This window comes from Haliotis rubra, unplaced genomic scaffold (genome assembly GCF_003918875.1).
Source record: "Haliotis rubra isolate DU_JTF1 unplaced genomic scaffold, ASM391887v1 Scf938, whole genome shotgun sequence".
Lineage (NCBI taxonomy): Eukaryota > Metazoa > Mollusca > Gastropoda > Lepetellida > Haliotidae > Haliotis > Haliotis rubra.
Window position 1 is genome coordinate 128,036 of NW_025767677.1, and position 23,914 is coordinate 151,949.

At 41.7% G+C, this 23,914-nt stretch overlaps 3 protein-coding genes across 7 annotated transcripts in view; all 3 read right to left on the reverse strand.

Annotated features, from left to right (window-relative positions):
- Positions 1 to 10,346: 10,346 nt before the first annotated feature.
- Positions 10,347 to 14,747, reverse strand: LOC124264697 (mediator of RNA polymerase II transcription subunit 15-like). Of its 2 annotated transcripts, none has more exons than XM_046699459.1 (4): positions 14,034 to 14,747; positions 11,979 to 13,732; positions 11,564 to 11,699; positions 10,347 to 11,121 (listed from the first exon to the last, which is right to left on the reverse strand). In XM_046699459.1, the coding sequence occupies exons 1-4, from the start codon at positions 14,614 to 14,616 to the stop codon at positions 10,475 to 10,477; spliced, it is 3,120 nt and encodes a 1,039-aa protein (XP_046555415.1). In that variant the 5' UTR covers positions 14,617 to 14,747; the 3' UTR covers positions 10,347 to 10,474. The 2 variants fall into 2 exon arrangements, with proteins under 2 accessions (XP_046555415.1, XP_046555414.1); XM_046699458.1 differs by having other exon boundaries at positions 11,970 to 13,732.
- Positions 14,748 to 14,886: 139 nt separating this feature from the next.
- LOC124264698 (transcriptional regulator ATRX homolog) lies at positions 14,887 to 17,604 on the reverse strand. The gene has a single exon (XM_046699461.1). The coding sequence runs from the start codon at positions 17,468 to 17,470 to the stop codon at positions 15,608 to 15,610; it is 1,863 nt and encodes a 620-aa protein (XP_046555417.1). The 5' UTR covers positions 17,471 to 17,604; the 3' UTR covers positions 14,887 to 15,607.
- Positions 17,500 to 23,914, reverse strand: part of LOC124264696 (msx2-interacting protein-like) — a 52,095-nt gene continuing 45,680 nt past the window's right edge. For all 4 annotated transcript variants that reach the window (XM_046699457.1, XM_046699456.1, XM_046699455.1 and 1 more), the window contains one exon: positions 17,500 to 23,842. In XM_046699457.1, the coding sequence (XP_046555413.1) occupies positions 17,500 to 23,842 (6,343 nt within the window). The remainder of the gene's footprint in view (positions 23,843 to 23,914) is intronic.

The window sequence follows — 23,914 nt, forward strand, 5'->3', positions numbered from 1 at the left end:
AATTCCAAACTTGTACAGTCAGCTGAAGTGTAATGTACAATGCATCATGCATGAAACTTGCATGCAAGAGCTTTGTGAAACGGGGCCCAGGGCCATCTTGGTAAGCAACAGCTGGCCATCACTGGCTGGCATATACACATCTTTCAACCTCTTTAGTTCAAACTTTAAAAAAAAAAAAATTCAAATTCACAGATTCTTATAACAACTGAATGCAAATAAATGATGAAAAATAGTGTTATTCCACTGACCAGAAACAACTAAAAACATTAACATTTCTAACTTGTCACTGTCATCATAAATAAATCATTGAAAGTACCTTAAAGGTCACATGCAACCAAAAAATCAAACATAATTAAAACACAATTATCACTTATTCATGACATATAATATACATTGCTGGTTTTGAAAAAACACATAAACAAAATTATAAGCGTACAATCGCACATCAAAAGTGCAAAATTGTGTACTTCGGTTTACTTCCCAAGAAACGAAGCAGCCGGGATACTGAACCCAGTCAGAGCGGGTGGGTGTGCACTCAAGTGTAACGGCTTGTTCATTTGCAGATGCCCTCACGGCTAATTGTGTGTGTCTATATAGAGATGTTGGATTTTGTAAATACATGCTCATTTTTTGTGTATAACATTTTGCAATCAACAGACATCATAACATGTCATGCGTTCAAGTATCACACCTGCCTGTCTGTGTAATTACATAATGTGACAGAGACCGAACTCGGGCCATAAATCAATGCATTTTGTTTATGGTGTATAGTCTGATTGGTGTTAAGTTCAAATTGCATGTGGTCAGTGATAGCAGCTGTGTATTGAATATTGTCATTAGCAGACAGGCAGGCAGACACACAGGTGTCAATAAAACAAGACATTGAGTTTTGTCTGTGACAACGACATATCTATATCACAGTTAGAAATTCTGTCAACGCTAAATAATGACATTGCTTTTTAAGTATCGAACTGAGAAAGTGTCTCGGTAAGAAGAACGTGTCGTGAAATAGACAAATGAAATTATATAAACAGTTAATTTACTGTCATAACACATAAAAAGCTCGCGCTTGTGAGAAATCAACAAAACATTAGAAAAATAGCTCACACCAAAGTCTCACCGAGTATTCACCCGACAACCCGCTTCCAAGCTCCGCGAACCTATTTACTTGCGCACGTGCTATGAGCGCAGCCCATCTGTTGAAACCCGTTTTCCCCAGAAAAGTCTGGGGAAAATTAGTGAAACGTTTGAACTCCGATTTCGCGCGGTTTTTTTCATCGCCTTATTTTTCAACTTTATAAGTTGAATTTGCATTTTTGACGCTTTGTTTCGGTAAGTCCATACCGAAAGGTATCAGAATCTGCAAAGTTGTGTTTTACGTTGCATGTGACCTTTAACTAAAATCTGTAGAAAATTTACTTAATAAAAACATTAACAATAACATACATGTGCATGAAAGTTTTAATTTCTTATTTGAATTTGTTAAATGTTAACGATGATGCATATGACACCAGAGATCGTTTGAGTAATTCGTATTATAGAAGTTTGTGGAATCATGAGTGAGTGAATGAGTGAGTGAGCGAGTTTAGGTTTACACAGCTTTCAGCAATATTCCAGCAATATCACAACTGGAACACTAGAAAGAGGCTTCACACATTTTGCGGTCATGTGGGGAATCGATCCGGGCCTTCGGTGTGACGAGCAAACGCTTTAACCACAAGGCCACCCCACTGCCCCAGAATCATGAGCCAGACACATAACATTTGAAGATGACAGCATGAATTGTTCCTATTTCCCAATTACAGAATACAGCTAATGTACCAGTCATATTCCTCATTGACATAATAGCATTTACATTGGTAATATACTCAGTTTCACAAATAAGTAAGTAAATGGTGAGTAAAGCCATCCCACCGTCCTTGAATGTCTATTTTTGTGAAGGACGGCCTATCAAATAAGTAAGGCCATCCTTTGGTCGGGGAAATGTTTGACAAAATAGACTTAACTTGGTTTTAAATACTTGTTAGATCACACAATATAACACATATCCAAGATGTAGACTAACTCTTTTCAAGTTACCTCTGTGTCTTGAAACTGGAAATTTGGAGAGAGGATGATAAAGATTGTGATCAAAATATTTGTTGGTTTCTTATTGTTTTAGTTTTTTGACTGACTGTCTTTGTTCAGGACTGGTCACTTTATTGGACAACCAGTCCTTGGACATTCCACATTTCAAAAAGAGTTTTTACACTGAGTACAGTCTGTACGGCTCAAGACTGAACACTAGTGGTGTTCCGATTCATTGAAATAATCGAAGATTGGTCGCAGTGGCCAACTGACCAAGCAATCGATCACATTTTCTCCAATTGAACAGAAACGATTTTGGAACCGCTGTAATAGAGTTTGAAATACTTGATGATGGAACATATCTAGGACGTTGTCAGGGCCGAAAAACATGTTTAATTCTTAGAAAACTCACTCCCCTTTCTGAAAAGTCATGACTGAATATTTCTTGAAGCATCTGGGAAGTTTATGTTACAATGGAACTGAATAAGTTTACACTGGATTTGCAAATGTAATTTGTGCCGTTTCTAAATAAAACAAAACAACAACAGAGAACCAAATGTTTTTTCTTTATACTTACCTGCAACTACAACCTGAATAGGAAAATCTAAAAAATGACGCTAACCAATTTTTTTCGATGATTGGTCACTGGTTTTGAACCAATCATCAATTGTCAGATTTCAACCAATTCCCAACACTACTGAACACAACAAACAAGGGATCACAAATATTGTTGGAGGTAAATTTTTCACACAATTTTCTAAAGCTATCTCTCAGTATGTTCATGATCCATTACTGCTGTCGATAAAATCACCAGGTGCCAAATGCCGAAACTGGTTGTGATAAAATCACCAGGTGCCAAGTGTCAAAACTGGTTGTGATAAAATCCTGCAAACAAACCAACCTTGAAACAGTAAGGAAGGTTTACAGTAAACATTTTAGTTATGTCAAGGCAAGTCAGCTTACAAACTAAGTGAGCAAAGTGAAATATGTTGTGGACATTTTGCATTCTGGTGCCATTAAATTAATGTTTGAAGGATGAAAACCTTGGCAAACCTTGCATTCAAATCCCAGACTCTTGGTACTTGTCAGTTAAACAGTAAAGTGAGTGAGTATGGTTTTAAGCCGCTTTTAGCAATATTCCAGCAACATCACGGCAGGGTACACTAAATATGGGCTTCGCACATTGTGTCCATTGTGGGGAATCGAACCCATGTCTTAGGCTTGACGAGCAAACGCTTTAACCATTAGGCTACCCAACCGCAACAGCATTCTGTTTGTTGTTTAACGCCACACTTGGCAATATTCCAGTCTCTAAATAATCAAGTCTGGACCAGACAATCCAGTGATCAATATCATGAGCACCGATCTATACAATTGGGAAAATACCATTCAATCTGGGGAGTACTTGCGCCCTTTACAGTTTATAAACATTGTATGGAACTCCATTCTGGTGACATTATTCATTCCTAAATCAGTATGGCATCCAACTATTGTCATAGCAGCTAATTCTAAGGCAGGTATTCATGCAAGTAAAACTCAAACAGCGTGTGGTCATAAGGCAAATTCTAGGATGCTCCGCTAAAAGATCAAAGGCGCCAACAGTACTTTACCAGGCAATAAAGTACACTCTTTTGCATTAGGCCAAGGTGGAAACATTACATTTAATTTTTTTATGGATAAATGTCATAGTCTGGATGCAAGCGTCCTCGTACTTTAACTATAATAGTTCACGGCAAAAGTGTACTTTATTACACTATACATAGGGGTAGAGCAAACTGTATTTCATAATATATCAACCATGACATGGTTAAGTTTGGGAAATTATTCAAACCTGATTCTACTTCCAGAATCAACAGAATCTTATGATTTCTCCATAATTATGTCAGTTAACTGCTTAGTGTCCAGGCTCCATTCTCAAAAGCAATTGCATTGCTGAAACGATAGTAACTCGGTTCTAACTCTCATACTTTACCTCAGAATTATGACCATTATAGTGCTATGATTGCTTTGGGAACTGAAACCCAAGCTGCTTGTGTTTAATCCTTGACATACATAATGTCAAGGTGCTTGTTTACTATACATGTGGAAAAAGATAACAGTAAACACGGGTACAGTTCTGTACATTTATTCCATAGAGTTTATCACATCATGCATTGTCAACAGCTATATACAACTTAACACTCTACACCTGAAAATATACAACTAATCGTCTTTTCAAAAATAAATGGTACATTTGTCACGTAAAATGCTGCCAGCTAAATTTGAGAGAAATTCATCATGATCTGTGTCAACACGTCCCATGGCTACCACTCAGAAGCTCCTTAACAACAAAAATAGGATTGGCAGACTGACATCAATTTCACAGGAATGAACATGCCGGGTCTTCACTAGTTAAATCCACCCGTCCCTTCGTCAAACCTACCTTCATCTCGCTACACCTACAGCAACCATATTAGTAAAATATTAGTATCATTTTTACATTTATGAGACTGTTAAAACCCATCCACATTGCGACTACAAGGAAACTTACCAACCCATGATGAAAATGAATAGCCCTGTATTTAGTGAAATTGACGACAGTCTCAGCCAATCCCTTAACACAGTGCAATAGAAACAAACAATGATGTACAAGAGAAAAGTGGGATATTTCAAAAGAGTCAAAACCACAGCAGTTTTGAGGAGTAATTCATTATCCAAACCAAGAAATTCACACAATGAAAACCTCATTTCCATCAAATAAATAAAGCTACCAAGTCCAAAAAAGCTGAAAAATTCAATTCTGGCGAATTTCCAATAAAATCCATTAGAAGAATAACAAATACATGTTAGCCAAACAATGACACACAAGAATCGGAATTCCAATAAAATAAAGGATATATAATTGTAATGCATGTTTCAGCACGTTTAGAAATATTAGTGTAAAACAACTACACAAAACGCTGCTTATTCCCTCTTCAATCCAGCACGTTTTCTGTTGTGTGTAAAGTCTTGCTTCGATAGGCAAAGGTAAGATCTCTTGGAGAAACATGAGAGAAAATCAGAATTCTAGTAATCTAGAAAAGGTATAGAAAGGAAGATGTATCACTTCAAATTTCTCAGGAAATAAAACCATATTGACAGCTATACTGGCAACTTACTTATCAATGTCGATCTACATGAGATACTAGAATTAACTTAGATTGATATTTACACCATTCATTTGACAAGGAGCACTTGGCTTGCCACAACTACAATCTGTACACATTCATTACAACATTGTCAGTAACTCACATAAACATGGTGGAATTCTATCCGTAGTCAAGAAATACAAAGCAGTGCCAGTCAAGTCCTTTTCAAAATTTCATTAATACCAACAGAACTCGAAGCAGTGCAAAAATAATTTATAGTTCAATTATTACTTGTCCTGCAAATCAAATTACACCACGCAATAGAATTATTTCATTTTTCGTTAATCGTAAATTATTCATACAATGCCTTCAAATATAAATTCATTCTGTTTTTGGCTGTTGAGAACATAAATAAACAAATATTGATTAATATATTCAGTATTCAACCAGCCCCAGTTAATGGACCTATCTTTTAAATAATCCTGATGATAAACACTTTGCTCACTGCATCTATGTACTGATATTTACAGATTCAGTTCCAAGCACCAGAATATTCAAAAAAGGACTTGACAAGCTTCATGGCAGTGGATCGCGGGATTTTGGCAACCATAAACCCAATTCTGTCAACAATCAACTGTGAAGTGCTAGCCAGCAGCCTATTTTCACAAGACAAGTTTTAAACTCTTCGCTCTTCATGCCATGATCAATTTCTCATGAAACTCTCACACCTGACAGATATCACTTTCTTTGTACTTCAACAATAGCACTACAAACTATGGCTAGACGATCATATGCCATTTTCTTCAAGAGTCCAGCTAATCAACTGGGGGAAACTAGTATCAATATATTTCGGTCTGTTTCTAGTCACAAGGTCACCCATACAATTTCAAATCAATGTATCTTAGCCCAACGATGAAATATTGCACTCTACTGGGTGGAATGGTATGTAACTTTCTTCACCATATACAGGTTATTAAATAGCACAAAGACATAAATATTTTCTAAATTTTCAAAATCTTTTGCAAGCTTCAGAACAGAAATTGTTTCTGCATACTATGCAGCATTCTATTAAATTTAACAAAATATATTTAAATAAGGTGTTTGCCTACTGTTCAAAATCGTTTTCAGGAGAGACTCTCCGAGTTATTCTGTAGCAAGCTTAGCTTTAAGTACACGACACAGGTTCTAGGAACCGTAACATAACAAAGACGGACACAAGAATGCACCAACAGATGCAGAAGGACGCATTACATGACAGAATGGTATCCCTGATCTGGTGAGAGTAGCCTCCCATTACACGTACATCTACGCGCTGACGACATGAAATGACAACATTTCCATGAGCCAATGACATTATGACATGGGGTGACGTGACTTATAAACATAATGATCAACATGATATGAGGGTGTTAAATACATGAAAATGTGGAAAAGAACGACAGCAAATCAGTTCCCGATTTGTGAAAATTGCCGATTTCATTCTCAGGGTTGCACACACAAAACCGAATTTATCAGATATATTTTGCACTAAAATAAATACATTGCATCTCAGGTCAAAAAGGTGCTCGTTTTAATTTCCAATTAGCATTGTAATCACATTTCTATCTTGTATGCAGTTAATTGTACAAATGGCTTGCCAGAGCACACACTGTGATGATCAAAATGAAACTATGAATGAAGTGATTTACAACTGTACACTACAATTTCCTGTACATATTTACACGGGGCGCTATGCCCTCTTGAGCATTCATAGTTAGTGCCATTTTTCCCGACATCGTGCCCACCACAGAATATCTTACAGTCCAATATTCTGTCTTTGGCTTACGTGTTTTGATCTTTATGTGCGTACGCAAGCTCTATAAAAACAACTGCCAGAATACTATACCGATAGCACAACATAAAATGTACCATCAAGCCAGCCATGCAAGAACAGAAGCAAGTCTAACGAACACAATCTGAGACAGCTAAAATGGTCAGCTTAAAAATGAAATTTGGTAAAATTAACCCAGTTGATGGCTCCATATTTACGGAGTGCTCTGTCCACTGCACACTAGCAAATTCCATGAGAAGATATCCTGAGGTCGGCAAGGTGCCGGCGACACTGAAATGAGGTCCTGAGATCGCAATGTACATCCTTAGAAGCACACAGTACCACTAACAGCTCGACAGACGTGACGGACAGACAGACCGATCTGCACCTTCCAGCACACTGCCGTCTGTTTGGTGGTCGTTGCATGCATCGTTAAAGCTTTATGATCACCCACCGTCAATGGTGGTCCCCTGTACAATCCGTACAGTAATCCATACAGTAGAATCTGTACAGTGACTGTACAGTCAGTACATACACTAAACACAAACGAGCAAAACAATTCAAACTCAAAATAGCTGCCTTTTCACATCCGGAACTGAACAGACCCAGTCTTTTTTAGTAGGTCCATGCAATTCCAGACAAATTAGAATAATAATAATAATAATCATGATAGTCATATCCGTGTTATGAATAAGCACATAAGCTTGCCACCAGCCACGCAGGTGTTCCTGCCAGCACACAGACAAGCAAAACCACTACATACACTACGCCCCTGGCATACTGTTCCCATTAGTAGAGAAAAGTCACAAAATCTTCAGATTTTGGCTTGCAAAGAACATCTTGTTCAGTTTTTAATCCAATGCACATGGCAACTGTCACTTCATAAATAAGCCTCAGGAAAAAATCAGTGTGACGTTCAACAAGTCTATTGTCTTGAAAATTCGTAAAGGTGATAAACCATATAGGAAATGGTTCACAGATTACATATCCAGGTAAAACGTATATTCCAGTGTTTGTCGCAATCGGGTTGTACTCTATTCCGGGGGTATTCCGTAATCAGGTCTCTTCAAGCTTGCTCCATACCTCATGGCTGTGCTGCCAGAGAGAGCCTGAAGATCAGACTATGTATCAGGTATCATCCAAGTATATCCATAGGTTAAGCAGCACCCTGGGTATCCACTGGGTATTAGAATACCTCAAGTATCTGCTCATGGTACACCTGGGTATCCTTGGGTATCCTTGCCCTCATCTCCAAATGGTACTCCAGGTAATAGCTTGCTCCAATAAATAAATGTAATACTCCATTCTTCCTCCACAAATTTGAGCGTATTCTCCTGGTGTATTTCCTCTTTACTGCAAGCATATTCCTAGTAAGCTAATCCAGTATGGTGTCTATGTACTCCCAAGCATACAGCAAGCATATTCAAGCATCCTCTTCCTCATCCATGGGGCACACAAGGCCTTTCTGCACGACGTTCTCCTCAGCCCACTGTAGTAATGATGATGAGAGCGTGAGCCAGATCCTGAATGTGTTCCACCAGACCTGTTGTGTTCCGGGCTACAGAGTCGTGCGAGAACTCACAGGGTGGGAAGATGTGCACCACATAGGCAGGCTGGAAATACAGGCAGATCAAGTTACATTACAAGCAAAAACAATACATCCATACATGAAAAACAGCACTATGAAACTTTTAAATCTTCTTGACATCAGAAAAGTAATGGTTTCAGAGATTGTATCTAAGTGGGGAATAAATTCCTGCTATATAATTGAGATATGAGAACGGCCAAGCACAAAAAACACTGAAAATTTAGCTGGGGTCTTGAGTGTCTTTTATTGCAGATTTACATTGATCTAAAAATCGTTCAAAATGAAACCAAAACCCCGAAAATCCATGGAAAATTCTCACGTCTGTATAATGACAGCCTGTAATATATTTGACTGCACAAACCACTGGTTCTTACAGTGAACAATGCCTTGCTGAACCAAGTCACCAAGCATAACCACCCAATAGAAAAACAGACAGTTAACAGTCGTCTTGGCATCTGTCGTAACCAGGGTGCTTCCCATAGATGTCAAAGAACTGGTCTGTCAACCAGCAAGTGTGGCAAGTGTGTACATACCTGAGTTGACCCTGGCATGGGGATGTTGACGATGCCAGCCGCCTGTTTCAGAAGCAGGTACTCAATGACACCTTTAGACAAGGCCTTGGTCTGCTCCTCCAGGTCGTGAGGGTCGCGGCCGAAGGGGATAGCCATGAGTATGCAGAAATCCTTCTGAAGCTGAAACAGGATACAGCGTTAGGCTTACAGGAACAGGACATAGTCACTTAGTGTTGCACGGAACAGAACTAGAACACAAGGAAACTAAACAGTTTCAGAAAGGAAAGTCAATTGAAACCTCATTTGTGAAACTGAACATTTCTTTAACCTTATCATCGCAATCAGAAAGTGTGTATCTTAATTTCTGTAATGTCAATTTGAATACTGACTGAAAAAATCCCAGATAAATAGTGATTGAAAAGTGCAATGATGGACCATGGTACAGTTACCTAGATCATGGAGACATACAGACAAAAATTGCATGTCACTGGCCCACTGAGAGTTGGGTTTTACGTCACTTTATAGCAATATTCCTGCAATATCATGGCTGGGGACACCAGAAATGAGCTTCACACATTGAACCCACGTGGGGAATCAAACCTGGGTCCTCGGCGTGAGAATCTATTTCATAAAGCTATTGTAACACTTATGTGAATGTTACTCCCAACTGTCGATTTTGTGGAACAAGATCCTGTGGTATCCTTGAAGAATATATTTTCCATGGGCATAAATTTCTCAAAATTGGAGTGTGTGTGATGCTCACCTGCATCCTCTTGGAGACTCCATCCAGCTGTGAGTGTTCCATCCTCATTCTCTGGGCTATCCTCAGCGGCTGAAGGGCACCCCCTGGGATCTGGGGAGGCAGGGTCACCTTGGGCAGGGTGCTGTTGCCAGCAACATAGTGCATCTGTACCAGGCTGTTGTCATTCTTCAGCGCCACAGCACCTTGCCACACAACCGGATATTGCTGGAAGAAAAGATTGTACATGTGATATTGTAACTGGGTTTATCTACACAAAATAACCTTAATCCCTTATCTAATTAGTCTAACTTACAACTACATCCACTGTCATTGGCCTAAGTAATATCTCCATAAAAAAAACTTGGTAACACAACTATTTTTTAACTGATGAAAATACTTCATGGTAGGGACTACTCCTGCCTTCTTCACTCATTCAACATTTCATAAACACAACTTGTTTTTTTAAAACCCTTGTTCCAGACAGGTTATTTTCCCCTATCAAACTTGCCTCCAGTTTCCTCATATGTTTGTCTCTGGGCATATCGTACAAGGGACTGCGTGTCTGCATCAGAGATTGCTGGATCATCTCTGGCACTCCTGGACCGGGCAGACGGGCACTCTGTGGCTGGGTCGGGTTCCCAGGCATCATCACCTGGGGCCCACCTTGCTCCTGCCGAGACACAGACCGATGAGCCTCCACTGCTGCTGCTGCTGCTGCTGCTGTTGCTGTTGCTGTTCCATCCTCATCTTGTCTAAAATCTGAGGTGGGAAATGTCCTGGTGGTACAACAAGGGACACATCACGACCAGGGATGAAGCCTGGCTGGTCGATGCCTGGATACATCCTTGGGTCGATGGGCAGTCGGATTCCCTGTGGGAAGAGGTCTGGTCTGTAGAGATGGGGAGGGACACCTGGAGGCATTTCTGGTCTCTGTCCTACCATCCCTCCTGGTGGAACAAACGCACTGGGCGTCGAGGATGGGATCCGTCCGTCAGCTTGAGACATCATGATCTTATGATCATACGGCAAGGGGTAGGATGGCTGTGGTCCCTTGCTGCTGCGACCCTCCTGTCGGAGTTCAGGGTCGGCAAGATTCAGGACTGTGGGAGACTGGGAAGGATGAGGATGTTCAGGCATCTTCCTATCACGTGCAGCAGCTTCCTGAAGCATTATGCGGTGCTGCTGTTGTTGCTGATGCTGTTGCTGTTGCTGCATGAAGTAGATCATCTCTCTTGACGGAGGCCTCATTTCGGGTTGTGAAGATGGAGTTGGTGCATTACGAGGACTATCTGCATCTAAAATATACAAGGAAAACGTATGTACATTCAAAACAACTAATTCAGGCAGACATTCCTTCCACAACCAGATATTGTTAAGCATCAGTATTGTCCATCTATTCATGGCATTCTGAATGGATGAACATTGTTTTACTCAACAATGAGCAAAGTTCCCGGATTATCAGGCTAAAGCTAATAATGAGAGAGTGAGTATGGATTTATGCCACTTTTAGCAATATTCTAGCAATATCATGGCGGGGAACACCAGTAATGGGCTTCACACATTGTACCCATGTAGGGGTTTAAACTAATAACATATTGTTTGCTTGACAGGAAGAGGACATGGCTACCTATTCTGACTGAGGGAAACAATCCAAGATTTCTGTCACAGGTAATTTGAGTGATGTGATACTGATGTGATCTTTATGTGGGTCGATGACATTCATGTAATGCACCTCACCTTTGTTCTGCCTGAGCTGCTGCTGCTGCTGCTGCTGTTGCTGTTGCTGTTGCTGCTGCATCTGAGCCTCCTGATAGATCATGCGTCCTGGCTGACCTGACACAGGCACGTGTGGGTTGGGCAGACGCTCAATCACCTGCAACAACAGCAAATATTCAGACATTGTTTACCTTTACCGGGTTATTGGGCACTCTCCCCATCTGTTGGATGTTTGTATGGTTAAAGGCATAGAATTATACTAGTTGACATAAAATACTGAATGAAACCTTAAAATATATTTGTCTCAATCATTCATAATGTCCATTTTTAAGATCATAAGGAAAAATTATAAGTTTAGAGCAGATCCAGTTACACCACAAGTTAAGTTGTATTAAGCATCATAACAACAAAGTAAGCATTGTCCAACCTTGCTCACCTGGCCTACAGGGCTGGCGGTCTTGGGAGAGAGGGAACTCGGGTGGCCGACGACAACTCCAGCGATGAAGGCATTGGCTGCTGATGTTGCAGGTGGAGTTTTGACACAGATGGCAACGTCAGGAGATGGAGCATGCATCCTGGGTTGTGGTCCTGACTGGGGATGACGTCCCTGACGAACCTCAGATTCAATCTTTTGATTCACAATCCTCTGAATGTCTGATGTCCTGTCCATCCCTCCATGACGCATGTCTGCAAACCTTTGCTCTGCTCGATGTATCTGTTCCCTTCTCACAAGGTTCTGAGGGTCATCTGAAGATCTGATCATGTGGGGTAAGACTTCACCTTCCCTCTGTCTCTCTCCACTACGGCCCTGATGGATTGCCTCCTGCAGCTGCAGGTGCTCCTGCATGTGGTGCATCGTCTCTGGACGATGTCGGATCTGCTCCTCTCGTCTCATCTGTTCTTCCCGCCTCAGCTGTTCCTCGAGATGACGTTTCTGCTGCTCAGCTGACATAATTTGCTCCCCAGCTGCCAGCTGCTGACGGATGTGATCAGCTTGGGCCCTCTGTCTCAACTGGTCAGCTGCCACATCTGATACAGACTGTCGTTTCAGTTCGGCAATCTGTCTCATCTGTTCAACAGGTCCTGCTTGACGGTTCTGATCCCGCTGAAGGTGGGCTTGTCTCAAGTTTTCAGATGTCGGCTGCCTGGCCATGTCCCCAACAAAGTGAGGTTGCATCTGTCCTTGACTTGGAGGACGGGACATATCTCTGGAGTTCATAGCATGAGGATTAGTCATTGGCTTTCTTGGACCCTCTTTGCTGTGATTCTGGGATTCTCTGGGACTCACTGGAGACATCAGTCTTGGGTCTACATGAGGCATGAACGGGTAGCCATGAGGCCCTGGCATCCTCTGACCTGCCTGCATCCCAGGGATCATGAATGGAGGTGTACTCATGTGAGGTGGATGTGCTGCTCTTCCTTTGGCTTCAGGACCAGGTTTACCTGGTTCAAGTTTAGGTTCAACAAGTTGAGACTTGGGAGGCTGGTCTCTTGGCGGTCCTGGCATAACCTGGAACTGGACATGACTGTGTGCACTTGGCGGCCTTTGAATGTTTATAGTATCTGCACTGCTGGCCGGCACATGGGTCACAGGGAGCTGCACACTCTGTGGTCTCTGTGGCTGGATCCCCGAGCTTGACATCTGTGGAGGTGGGGGTGTTGTCATTTGTGGAGGGATGCTTTTTGGTTTGGGTTGAGCTGGAGCTGACACAGGAGAAGCCAAAGCTTTGCTTATCAATGCAACAGGGTTCTGCATGATACTGCTGGTTTGTACACTAGCCATAGGCTGTGTTACAGGCATTGATGTTGATTTACCCACATGATGGCCATGTCTCTGCACATTGTCACTGAACTGAGCAAGGTTACCGAGATTGTCTTCATGTTTAATCGGTGCAAGCGACGGCATGGTTGTGTTCGGCAGCTTTGCCATAGGCATATTGCTCTGGGCTTGTAGCATGGGATTTTCAGGCACTGGGTGGTGCTTGGTGGAAGTTGGAGACATCCCAGGGTCGTTGCGGATCTGCGAAGCTATTGTAACAAGAGCAGGACTTGGCATGCTGACAAATGTTGAGAGTAAACTTCCAGGTTCAGAAGCTCGACTGAGTTGGGAATGTTCAGATTTAATAGCATGCTCTTGTTTCAGATTCTGGGTAAGGATGTCATAGATTTTGGAGTTGACACTCTTTTCTTCTGAAAGAGAAAAGGCAAAAATTTGGATTAGATTAAACACAAACTCCATGGCAACATTATCAGAATAATTTCTGAGGAAAGATAGACATGCATGTTTTGTGAATTGTTTGATCAGCATTCTAGAAGTTGGGGAGTCAAAAACTTTATGGATGACAACTTCTTGTTTATTGCATAGAGCGACATATCGATGTAGGTTCTTACACCGTTATCAAGATAAAAGTGTTTTGTGAGTCATATGTTGGTATTGATAAGACCTGAGATAAGAAATTAGTACATGTACATTGAACTCCGAACATCTTACCTGAAGACGCTACAACTGTGGGAGTTGGCACAGGCATGGACACCGGCAATGACGTCTCTGGTGGCTTCTCATACTTCACAGGCTCTGGCTTATCTCCATCGTCAGTCATACCAAAGACGCCCTTGGAGACGTCATCAATGATCTTGTCAACATGGCTCATGAAGGACGAGGTATCATTGGACACAGGTTGAGAAGCAAGGGACTGCTCTGCTGCATGTTCAGCAGCAACGCTCTGCATGATGTTCTTGATGGCCTGAGCTTGAGCTTCAGCTGGAGTGAGATGAGTCCCGCCTGGGGCAGTAGGAGGAGAGTGATGCTGGTGTTGAGTAAGGAGGAACAGAGGTTGGCTGAGGAGGAGGAATGGCTGATCTGGTTTGTGGTGTTTGATGCTGTGGTCCAGTCTCAGTTTCTGCCTTAACTGGTTCTGCATCAGCTGATTTTTTCTTTCTGCTTCTGAGAGTTCGGTAGTGTTCTGTCTTCTCCTCTTGATCTTGCTCACTGGTCTCAAAATTATAGATATTTTCCTTGGAGGTTGGTGGTTTATCTTCTGGGAAGGAAGGAAACTTGGGGGCTTTCCACTCATCTGACCTCCGACCAGATTCTTTCTTTCCACTATCCATCTCCAATTTTTCAAGTTTTACAACAGGAGAGCCCAATTCAGCAGCTTTTGGAGAAGCTCGGCCCCTTGGTGATGTTGAATTCTTTGGAGATTGAGCATCACCTCTCTGTGCACGAGGAGATGTAGAAGATCTGGTTGGGAGTGGAGAAGTTCCAGACACCATTGCCTTGTAATTTGGGAGTTTTCGTTTACGAGTAGATCTTTGAGGAGTACATGGGCTGACATCTTGAGATGGTTTGTCATCTTCTTCAGAAGCAATAACTAAATTGCCCTCCTCTGGCTCTGGAAAACTGTAATTAGTAGAATCTTCCTCTTCCTGGTCATCTGTCTTTGCCATGGCACTCTCACACATCTCCAGGCGAGAACTGAATGGGTATGTTTTTCCTGAAAAGCTTTCATCCGAAGTTGATGACCTTCGTGTGGTCTCCTCGCCCCAGACTGGTTTCACAGGCTCAGGATCAGAAATGTCTGCAGTATTTTCTTTGTTGATGTTACATGCTCTTGGTTTCCGCCCTCGCGCGAGGCTCCTCGTCCACGAGATCTATCTGCCCTTGGAGATCTTAATCTTCTTGGCTGGTCTATCACAGAGGTGATATGCTGAGGAAGGTCTTCGCTTTCAGATTTATCAAAGTCCCATTTATCGCTGTCAGAACTCAAACCAGATTTACTGAGTGGGTCTGAAGATGATTGGTCCTCCGGATGAGTTGGTTCAACGGGTGTTTCAACTTCATCTCGAGATCCCTTGTTCCTGGTCGACCGCCTTCCTCTCCTTGGAACTCTCTTGTTGGGAGTTTTGCGAGCAGGTTCGGGTTTGGGTTCAGCAATGACCAACCTGTCATCAAAGAGACTAGAATCCATGTCTGGAGAACTAAATATGCTTGTTTCAGGAACAGGTTTATTAGCAACAGAGACAGGAGTTTCTGGCTGAACTTTCTCGGGGGGTTTCGGCACAGGATCAGCCTGCTTTTCTATTTGTATTACAGGTTCCTCTTCCTTCACTTGTTGAAGATGCTGGGGGGCTTCCTGTTTTTTCAGATGGAGTGGGTTCAAGATCAACTTTCCCAACATGTTGTGGAGACATATCAGTTCCTTGAATGTGAGCAATTGCTGCTTCTGCCTCTTTCAAATCAGACAATCTGTCCTTCTCATTCAAGACTGGTTCTTCTAGATGTTCATCAGCAGGTTGTAATGAAATGTCAGGGACATCAGTTTTGAATGCACTTCCTGAATCCAGGTCTTCAAACAAGATAGATGCTACTGCTAGGGCTGCTTCATCAGAGGCAGCTTGAGCAGCCTTTTCATCATTAGTTATGTCAGTATAGGAGGGATAGGTATCTTCGGGTTCATGATGTTCTGGGGACACCATTGTAATGGATGAGATACTTTGGGAACTTTGCAATGAGGGAAAGCTTGGAGCATCTGTTGAAGGAGTCCCCTCAGCCATTGAACTTGGAATCTTGGGCAGAGATGCAGTGTTTGGGATTCCGAGGTGGATTGTCAGGTCTTCCTGTGTTTCTGTATCATCCTTTTCTTCTGGGAAATGTATAACAAGCTTCTTTGGATCCATTTCTTCCAGAGACCGCGGGGAATCATCAGCAGATTTGGCTTCTTCAAATGTTGGCTTGAATCTCTTTGTCCAATCTGGATCTAAACTCTTCTTAGGGAAAGGTTCAGGTGCATCATTACTGTCCTCAAACGTAAATTCATCATGTTCAACAATGGTCTCCTTCTTCGGTGATTGGAATGAGAATGGTGATTTCTTCACTTCCACAGGAGGGGATACAGGATCTTCATTTTCCCTTGGAGGACTAGCTAAGATGTCAAATACTTTCATCAGATCTGGAGAAGAATCAATAGCCCTTGGAGAATGGTGTTTGACTACTTCCTTAGCCTTAGGTTCCACTATATCTGGTTTAATTTCAACTGGAATTTTAGGTTTTGGTTCAGCCTCCTTCTTTTCTACAGGCTCAGAAGTAGGTTTCTCAATCGGTTTCTCAATCAGGTTTTCAGAGACATGTTTCTCCTTATCTTTTTTCTTTGTCTTCTTAGGCTTGTCAGTCTTAGGGCCTTTCTCCTTTTTGGTTCCCTTTTTGCTTTTCTTCGTTTCAGCCTTGTTGTTAAAACCAATATCAACTTCTGGACTCTCGATCTCTGTTGACACTTGGATTTCAACTGGGATAGGAGTATCATTGATATCAGGTAAAGGCTCAGGTGACAAAGTGATATCAAATTCATGAAATTTAGAATCCACAGACGCATGATCAACCACTGGCTCTTTGACAGCTGCAGTTACCAAATCTGAAACACTTTCTTTTGCACTTACATCTTTATGAATGTCCTTAGGAACATCTTTGTTGAAATCTTTCAGAATGTCTTTTGACTTGTTATCATTGTTAGGACTCTTTAGTTTGTTTTTGCTAAACAGAGGTCCATCTTTCTTTTTCGATTCTCCAAAAGGCTTGCATTCAAACTTCTCTAGAATTGAATCCTGTGAGGCATCAAAGTTGTATGTCTTTTTAGCCAACTCTGAAATGTCTGGTGCATCCAGTCTTGAAGATTTCTGTCCAAAGCTTGAAGAGAGGGGTTCTCGTTTCTCAGTGTTATTCACTGTTGGATGGTCATCTATTTCCATCTTGCTATCCTTGCCTTTCCCATCCTTCTTTTTCTTCTTCTTCTTTGGTTTCTTTGCCTTAGGAGGTACAAGATCTTTATCAGAGTCCTCCTCTTGACTAGAATGTTTATCAAATGAGAAAGTCTCCGACTGAACTGGTGGCTCAACTTTGGTTTCTTTGTTTCCAAATTCAGATAATTTATGCATTTCAGAGAAAATATTCTTTTCAGGGTCCCTCACAATAGACGTGAATAAGACAGGTGATGGCTTACTAATTTCAGGTTCAATGTCTGAAGGTTCTTTGTTAGGTTTCTTTGTTTTTGCCTTGGACTTCTTCTCCTTTGCATCAATCTTTGGCGGTTTGACTTTAGAATCTTCATCTGTTTCATCAGGCCTTGAATCGAATTTGGGAGCAGACGTTTTTGGTTCTTCTTCAGCTGATTCACTTTTGGGCTTTTGCTTGTCGTCTTGTTTGGTATCAGGTTTGCTTTTCGTTGGCTTGTCTTCAACCTTTGACTCGATTTACTTTTTGAGCCAGCAGAATCTGGCTTCAGTTCACACTTATCTACTTTAGCAGTCTTCAGTTCTTCAGGTTTCACATCTACCTTGTTTTCAGTTTTCTTATGTTTTGACAACTTGTCTTCAGATTTATTCTTTGACTTCTTTTCTTCTTTACCCTCAGTCATATGGCTATCAGGTTTTTCTTCTGTCTTGAAGGTCTTGTGTTCTTTAGAAATCTTCTGTTTTTCAATCTTACTTTTCTTCTTTTCTTTCTCCTCCAATTTCTTTTCCCGTATTTCTTCCACCTTCTTTTCCCGTATTTCTTCCACCTTCTTTTCTCGTGTTTCTTCAGACTTCTTTTCCCTTGTTTCTTCAGATTTCTTTTCCCGTGATTCTTCCAATTTCTTTTCCCTCATTTCTTCCAATTTCTTTTCCCTCATTTCTTCCAATTTCTTTTCCCTCATTTCTTCCAATTTCTTTTCCCTCATTTCTTCAGTTTTCTTCTCCTTTAGCTCATCAACCTTTTCCTCCCTGAACTCTTTTAGTTCATCCATCTTTCTCTCCTTAATCTCCTCTGCCCGTTTTTCCTTCACTTCTTCTGCTTTCTTTGCATAAGCCTCCATCTGACGAAGTTCTGCTTCTCCTTTCCTTATCAAATCCTCTAGCTGAAATACCTCTTCCTCTTCTTCCTCAATGTTTGGTTTATCAGCATCTTTCTTCTTTGACTTGGATGCAGAACATGGTTCCTTGTCCTTCGGCTTCTTCTTCTTCGGCCTTTTGGACTTGTCATTTTTCCCCAGGTCTACATTTTTCTTTTCTCCTTCATCCATTGTCTCTGGTTCAGTAATGCTCATTTCAGATGGGAAAGCATCAACAAACGATCTGTCCTCTAGCCTCTTCTCAACTTTGACTTCTTCAAAGTCATCATTATCATCATCACTCCAATTCTCCCTTGACTTCCTTTTCTTAGTTGGCTTCTTGCTTTCAGGCTTAATGATTGGCTCATCATCGTTTAGAATATCCATATCATCATCTGAATCGGAAGATGATTCCAAAAACTTTCTTGCCTTTTTCTGCATGATTGTCTTAGATTTCTTCTTCCGTTTCTGTTTAATATATTCCTCAAGTTCATCAGAGGAAGAACTCTCAATAACCTGAGTCTTTTTCTTCCGCACTTTCTCTTTAGGAGGTTCAGGTTCTTCTTCCTCTGAGTTTTGTGTACCCGACATTCCACTCTCATCATCAGAGTTGAAGGAACTGCAATCACTGTCATCACCTCTGTTGGACTTGGATTTCTTCTTCCGACTTTTCTGAAACCGGTCAAAGTATTTTCGAACATCTTCGGTTTCATTTTCCTTACTTTTCTCAATAGACCGTCTCTTGACTTTATCATACATTGACACATATGGTTCAAAGTCATCGACAAGAAACTCAGCTAGCATCTTCCTCTCCGCTATGGCTGCTGCTTTCTTCTCCGCTGCCTTCCTCTCCCTCTCTTTCCTATCTTCCTTTTTCTCTTCCTTTTTTTCTTCTTTCTTCTCAGATTTCTCTTTTGTACTCCTAGATTCTGATCTGTCTCTGCTTCCTTCTGTCTTTTTATCACTTTTCGATGAAGTCTTTGACGTCTTTTCTGCCTTATCCCCTTCTTTGACTTTCTTCTTCTGGTCCTTCTGATCTTTAGAGTCTTTAGGCACCTTGTCTTTGGTTGAAGAGGAAGAGGAGGAGGAGGACTTCTTGGACTCTTTGTGATCCTTGTTCCCTTTATCTTGAGATTTGGATGCTGACTTGTCAGACTTATTTTCACTTTGAGAAGAAGAGCTTTTAACTTTGTCAGGTTTTGTTTCCTTGCTCTTTACTTTATCTTTCTTCTCTGGTTTCCTCTCCTCAGTCTTCTTTCCTTCATTTTTCTCTTCCATCTTCTTGTCATCCTTCTTTTCTTCTGCTCTCCTCTCGTCTGATTTTTTCTCTTCCTTCTTTTCCTCACATTTCTTTTCTTCAGCCTTCTTTTCTTCGGCCTTCTTTTCTTCAGCTTTCTTTTCTTCAGCTCTCTTGTCCTTGTCATGCTTCTTGTCCTCATGTCCTTTGTCTTTTGATTTGAATTTCTCAGAAGAGTGGTCTTTGCTGTCTTTCTTGTTCTCACTCTCTTTATGTTTGGTTTTGGTCTTCTCCCGATTTGCATTGTCAGCTTCTTTATGACTTTTGACCTTGGCACCAGAGTCATGTCGTATCTTGTCCTTGTGAGATGAGGATTCATGCTTCTTTTCTTCCCTGTGTTCTTTCTCCTGACTGTGTGACTTGGAAACCTTTTTATCTGATGAAGATGCCTTGTGGTGGTGTTTGTCTTCACCATCTTTCTTTGAATCAGATTTCTCTTTGTGGCTAGAATGTTGGGAGTGACTGTCATGACTCTTGTGAACATTCTCTTTCTTCTTATCACTGGATGTTTCAGGTTTCTTTTCTGTCATCTCAAAAGATTTGCTTTGGGATGACAGTTTTGTGGACTTTGATGACCTCTCATCACTTGACTTTGAACGCATCAAAACAGGTGGGAGTGAATGTCTGGTCTCTTTTTCTTCCTTTGGCTGTGAAGTTTCTTTCTTCAGCGGAGTTGAGTGTTGATCGGGATTGAGCTTAGCAACACTTGGAGCTTCCTTCTTAGTTTCCTGAGGAAGTACAACAGGACTAGTTATGGACTGGCTACTGGTGGATGATGACGTCGAGTCCAATCTGGATGTGGTGGGAGTTCTGGAAGGTGAGGATGACTGGGTGTCCATGGGTTCTGTGTGATGGTTGGAGGACATAACAGGTGTTTGTATTGTATCAGAAGGTCGCCTTTTCTGCACTGGAGCAGCCAGGTGATGTGTTTCTTTATTTGCTGTTGGGATGGATGTTGCTGTTGGAGATACTGATATAGTTCCAGTTGAGCTTGAGACAGGTTCGCTAACACTGTTTGGAGTACTGACAACAACTAAAGGTTGACTTGACTGTTGCTGAGATTCCCCTACAATGTTACTAGCGACAGAAGAAGCACTAGTAGAGATTTGCTTTTGTTGCTGCTTTGGAGTTTCTACAGGAAAAACACTCGGATGTTTGGGTGACTGGAACCCAGACATGAACCCTGAATGAGAGGAGGTGAATGTTTGAGATGATGCAGACATTTGGGTATTGATTGATGGTGACAACTGTTGGGTACTAACAGCTGAGGGAGAAAGATGAGGATGAACTGTTGAGGTAGATACTATCTGCTGCTGCTGCTGCTGTTGCTGATGAGGTGGCTGCACTGGTAATGATGGTACTGTGAAAGATGGTGTAGAATTGTGACTAGAAGTAGATTCCTTTAACTGTGCTGGTGTTTGAGGATGCGGTGCTGGCGGCATTGATGCTGGGAACTGCTGCAATGGAGGAGCATGCACTACCTGCTGATGAAGTGAATGGGATATAGAGGAAGGGGATTGGAATGAACTACTTGAACCATCAAAACTAAAGGGACCCATTATTCCTTGAAGAGCACTCATTGATGTTACTGGCATCTGTTTCACAGCAGCTTTTGTTGGGACCGGAATATATGTTTTGGGTGGGGAATTAACAAGTGGCACTTTCACATCTGGTGGTTCATATTTCTTGTTAATCTGCTCAAGACGTTTAGAATCTTGATCAAGAATACTTTTACTCCGTCTGGACATCAACTGTTTCACAATGTCTGAGGGTTCAGGCTTCTTATCCTCTGAACCTTGGCTGAAACCAAGGCCCGGGGTAGCATCCTGCTTCTTTCTAATCCTGAACTTTGAATATAGTCCAGTCAGGGGTGAGGTCAGCGAGGAGGTGGATGTACTAGGAGTGAGAAGTGATGCTTCCAGAGGTTTGTTCATTACTGGCATGCTCATCTTCTCATCCAGGATTCGTATCCTCTCCTCAAGACTTAACTCTCCAGGAGTCTTGGGTTCTTCTGAACTACTATCCGAGAAAGAATCATCTATTTCAATAGCTGTTTCAATAGCAGCAGAGGAGGGACTTGTTTCCTCCTTTGCTGATAACATCACAGATGTAGAGTCCACAACACCTTCCACTTCGGACAGCCCCTTCTCCTGGGTAGATTCCTTAGCAGTAGTCTCGGGCATTTCATACAGTAATGGTCTAGTCCAGGCTTTTGTTGAAAGATTAATATCCTTGGGGCTAAGTTCAGACACATCATCAGCATGGTGACTCACAGATATATCCTCAAAAGCCTTGGGGCTTTTCTGGTACTCCGGACTATTACGAATCACAAAAGTCAACTGCTCTTCTTTTGGCGAGTTCGTAGAACTATCAGCAGGCACAACATGAGGAGAGATCTCCTTGCCGATAGCAGATGATGATATCCTGTCATCATAAGAATGTTGATGTCTCTTAATCCGAGGATCTTCTAAAGTGGTATCCGACTCCTCTTTTATAATAATGGGCAGACTGAGAGACTTCTTTTCATGTCTCTCCACTGGCTCCAGAGGAGTATGAATGTCATGTCGGGGAGATTTGGACAAAGGGAAATACCCTGAATAACCAACATCCAATTTCGTTAGTCCGTCATGTAATTTCACATTCTTACTATAAGAATCTATACTTAAATCCTTCTTTTTCAAACCTTTCTCAGTCATTTCATCATCACTACTGATATATTTATCGTTCCGTCGATATGTACGCACTTTTGAATTTATATCACCATCTTTCACATCAAATTTCCGGCGTTTAGCCTGTTGCCGGAAACTTGACCCAGTGTCTGTTGGAGATTCAGCTTGGTGGTCCTCACCTTCACTCTCATCCAACTTAGTCACTATCACAGGAAGGGCTGACGAAGGTGACTTTTTCCTTCGTGCAATATCATCAGCAGTCACTTTTGTCTCAAGTATCCGTAATTTCTCCATCTGTTTGCGGTAACTTTTAGTGCTGTCAATTTTCTTAATTTCTTCAGCAAGTTCAAGTTTCTTTTCCTCTAGCTTACCACTCTGAAGACTCTTAATTAGCTGTCCTTTAGTTCCATCGAATCTTCTTGCCACAACATTACGCACATCCTCACTGAGGTTAGGATCAGCATCAGAGGTGTCCTCTAACTGCTGAATCTTCTGCAGTAGTAAAGCCTTTTTACTATGCAGTTCTAATAAGTCAGATTCACCTAAGGAACCATTTTCTGATTCTGGGTGGCTGTTGGTTGAACCAGGACTCCCATGAATCTGTGCTTCAATGAATGCTTTTGGTATTAAACGTGTCTTTTCACCTTTTTCAAGTCTCATCTTTTCCGCTAGGAAAGCTTTCGTCACACTGATTTTTGAGGCTGTTGATTTTAAAGTCGCACTATGACTTTCACTTCGTTCCAATTTCTTGGAATTTTTGGCGAGGTCTTTGCTAAGCATGGCTTCCTCATAAGAACGTTTCCGAGAAGACATTTTCTCGGGCGGTTTCACAATTTCGGATTGAGGTTTCCCTGTAGTCACTGACACAACACTCCATGGTTGACTTTTAGTAGACACAGAATCATCCATAGACACATGCCGATGAATTGAATTACTCCGTTCTAAACGGGATTTCCGTGAATAGTCATCAGGATAATATCGGTACATAGGTGGTTCTTCCTCAGTTGGTGTAGGAGGAGTATACGACCGATTTGAAAGTTCATCATCTTTTCTCCGCGTCGGACTTCTGGTGGGACTGTGGAATGATACTGGAGACTGACTCCTACTTTGGTCACTGTGAAGATCAAAGTCTCTGTGTTTTTCGAGATCAAACCGATCTCTGGAATAACTTTTATCGTCGGACCTACTCCGGTACCGACTTTCTGAGCGGTAAGAGTTCCGATCACTGCCTGGGCTATCACTCCGCCCATAAAGGTCCAATCTATCCTTACTCCTATCATCATAAGAGTCCAGTGATAAGTCCCGAGATGACCGCCGTGACGGTCTCTCTTCATAACGTTCATCTGTTCGTCTCGGGCTACTGTGGCCCCGTTCTCTCTGTCTCTGGCTGTGGCCATATTCCCTGAGTTCTTGTTCATAGGAATCTTCTGCCTTGAAGTATTCACCACTGCTTTGGGAAAACCCATCGGTTGACCTGAAACAGGGAAACCACATTAGAAACGGAAGAATAATGGGGATATATTTCTTTATAAGTGTACAAGTATCA

Bases quoted from the DNA above. Each gene is read 5' to 3' on its own strand.
- LOC124264698 (XM_046699461.1), bottom strand. From the start codon at position 17,470: ATGCATAAATTATCTGAATTTGGAAACAAAGAAACCAAAGTTGAGCCA.
- LOC124264697 (XM_046699458.1), bottom strand. From the start codon at position 14,616: ATGAGTGGAAAGCCCCCAAGTTTCCTTCCTTCCCAGAAGATAAACCAC. The intron at 13,733-14,033 runs GTAAGATGTTCG...TTTCTCTTTCAG, and splicing joins CACAGTTGTAGCGTCTTCAG to AAGAAAAGAGTGTCAACTCC. The intron at 11,700-11,969 runs GTTGGACAATGC...CTGTTGTTGCAG, and splicing joins CTGTAGGCCAGGTGAGCAAG to GTGATTGAGCGTCTGCCCAA.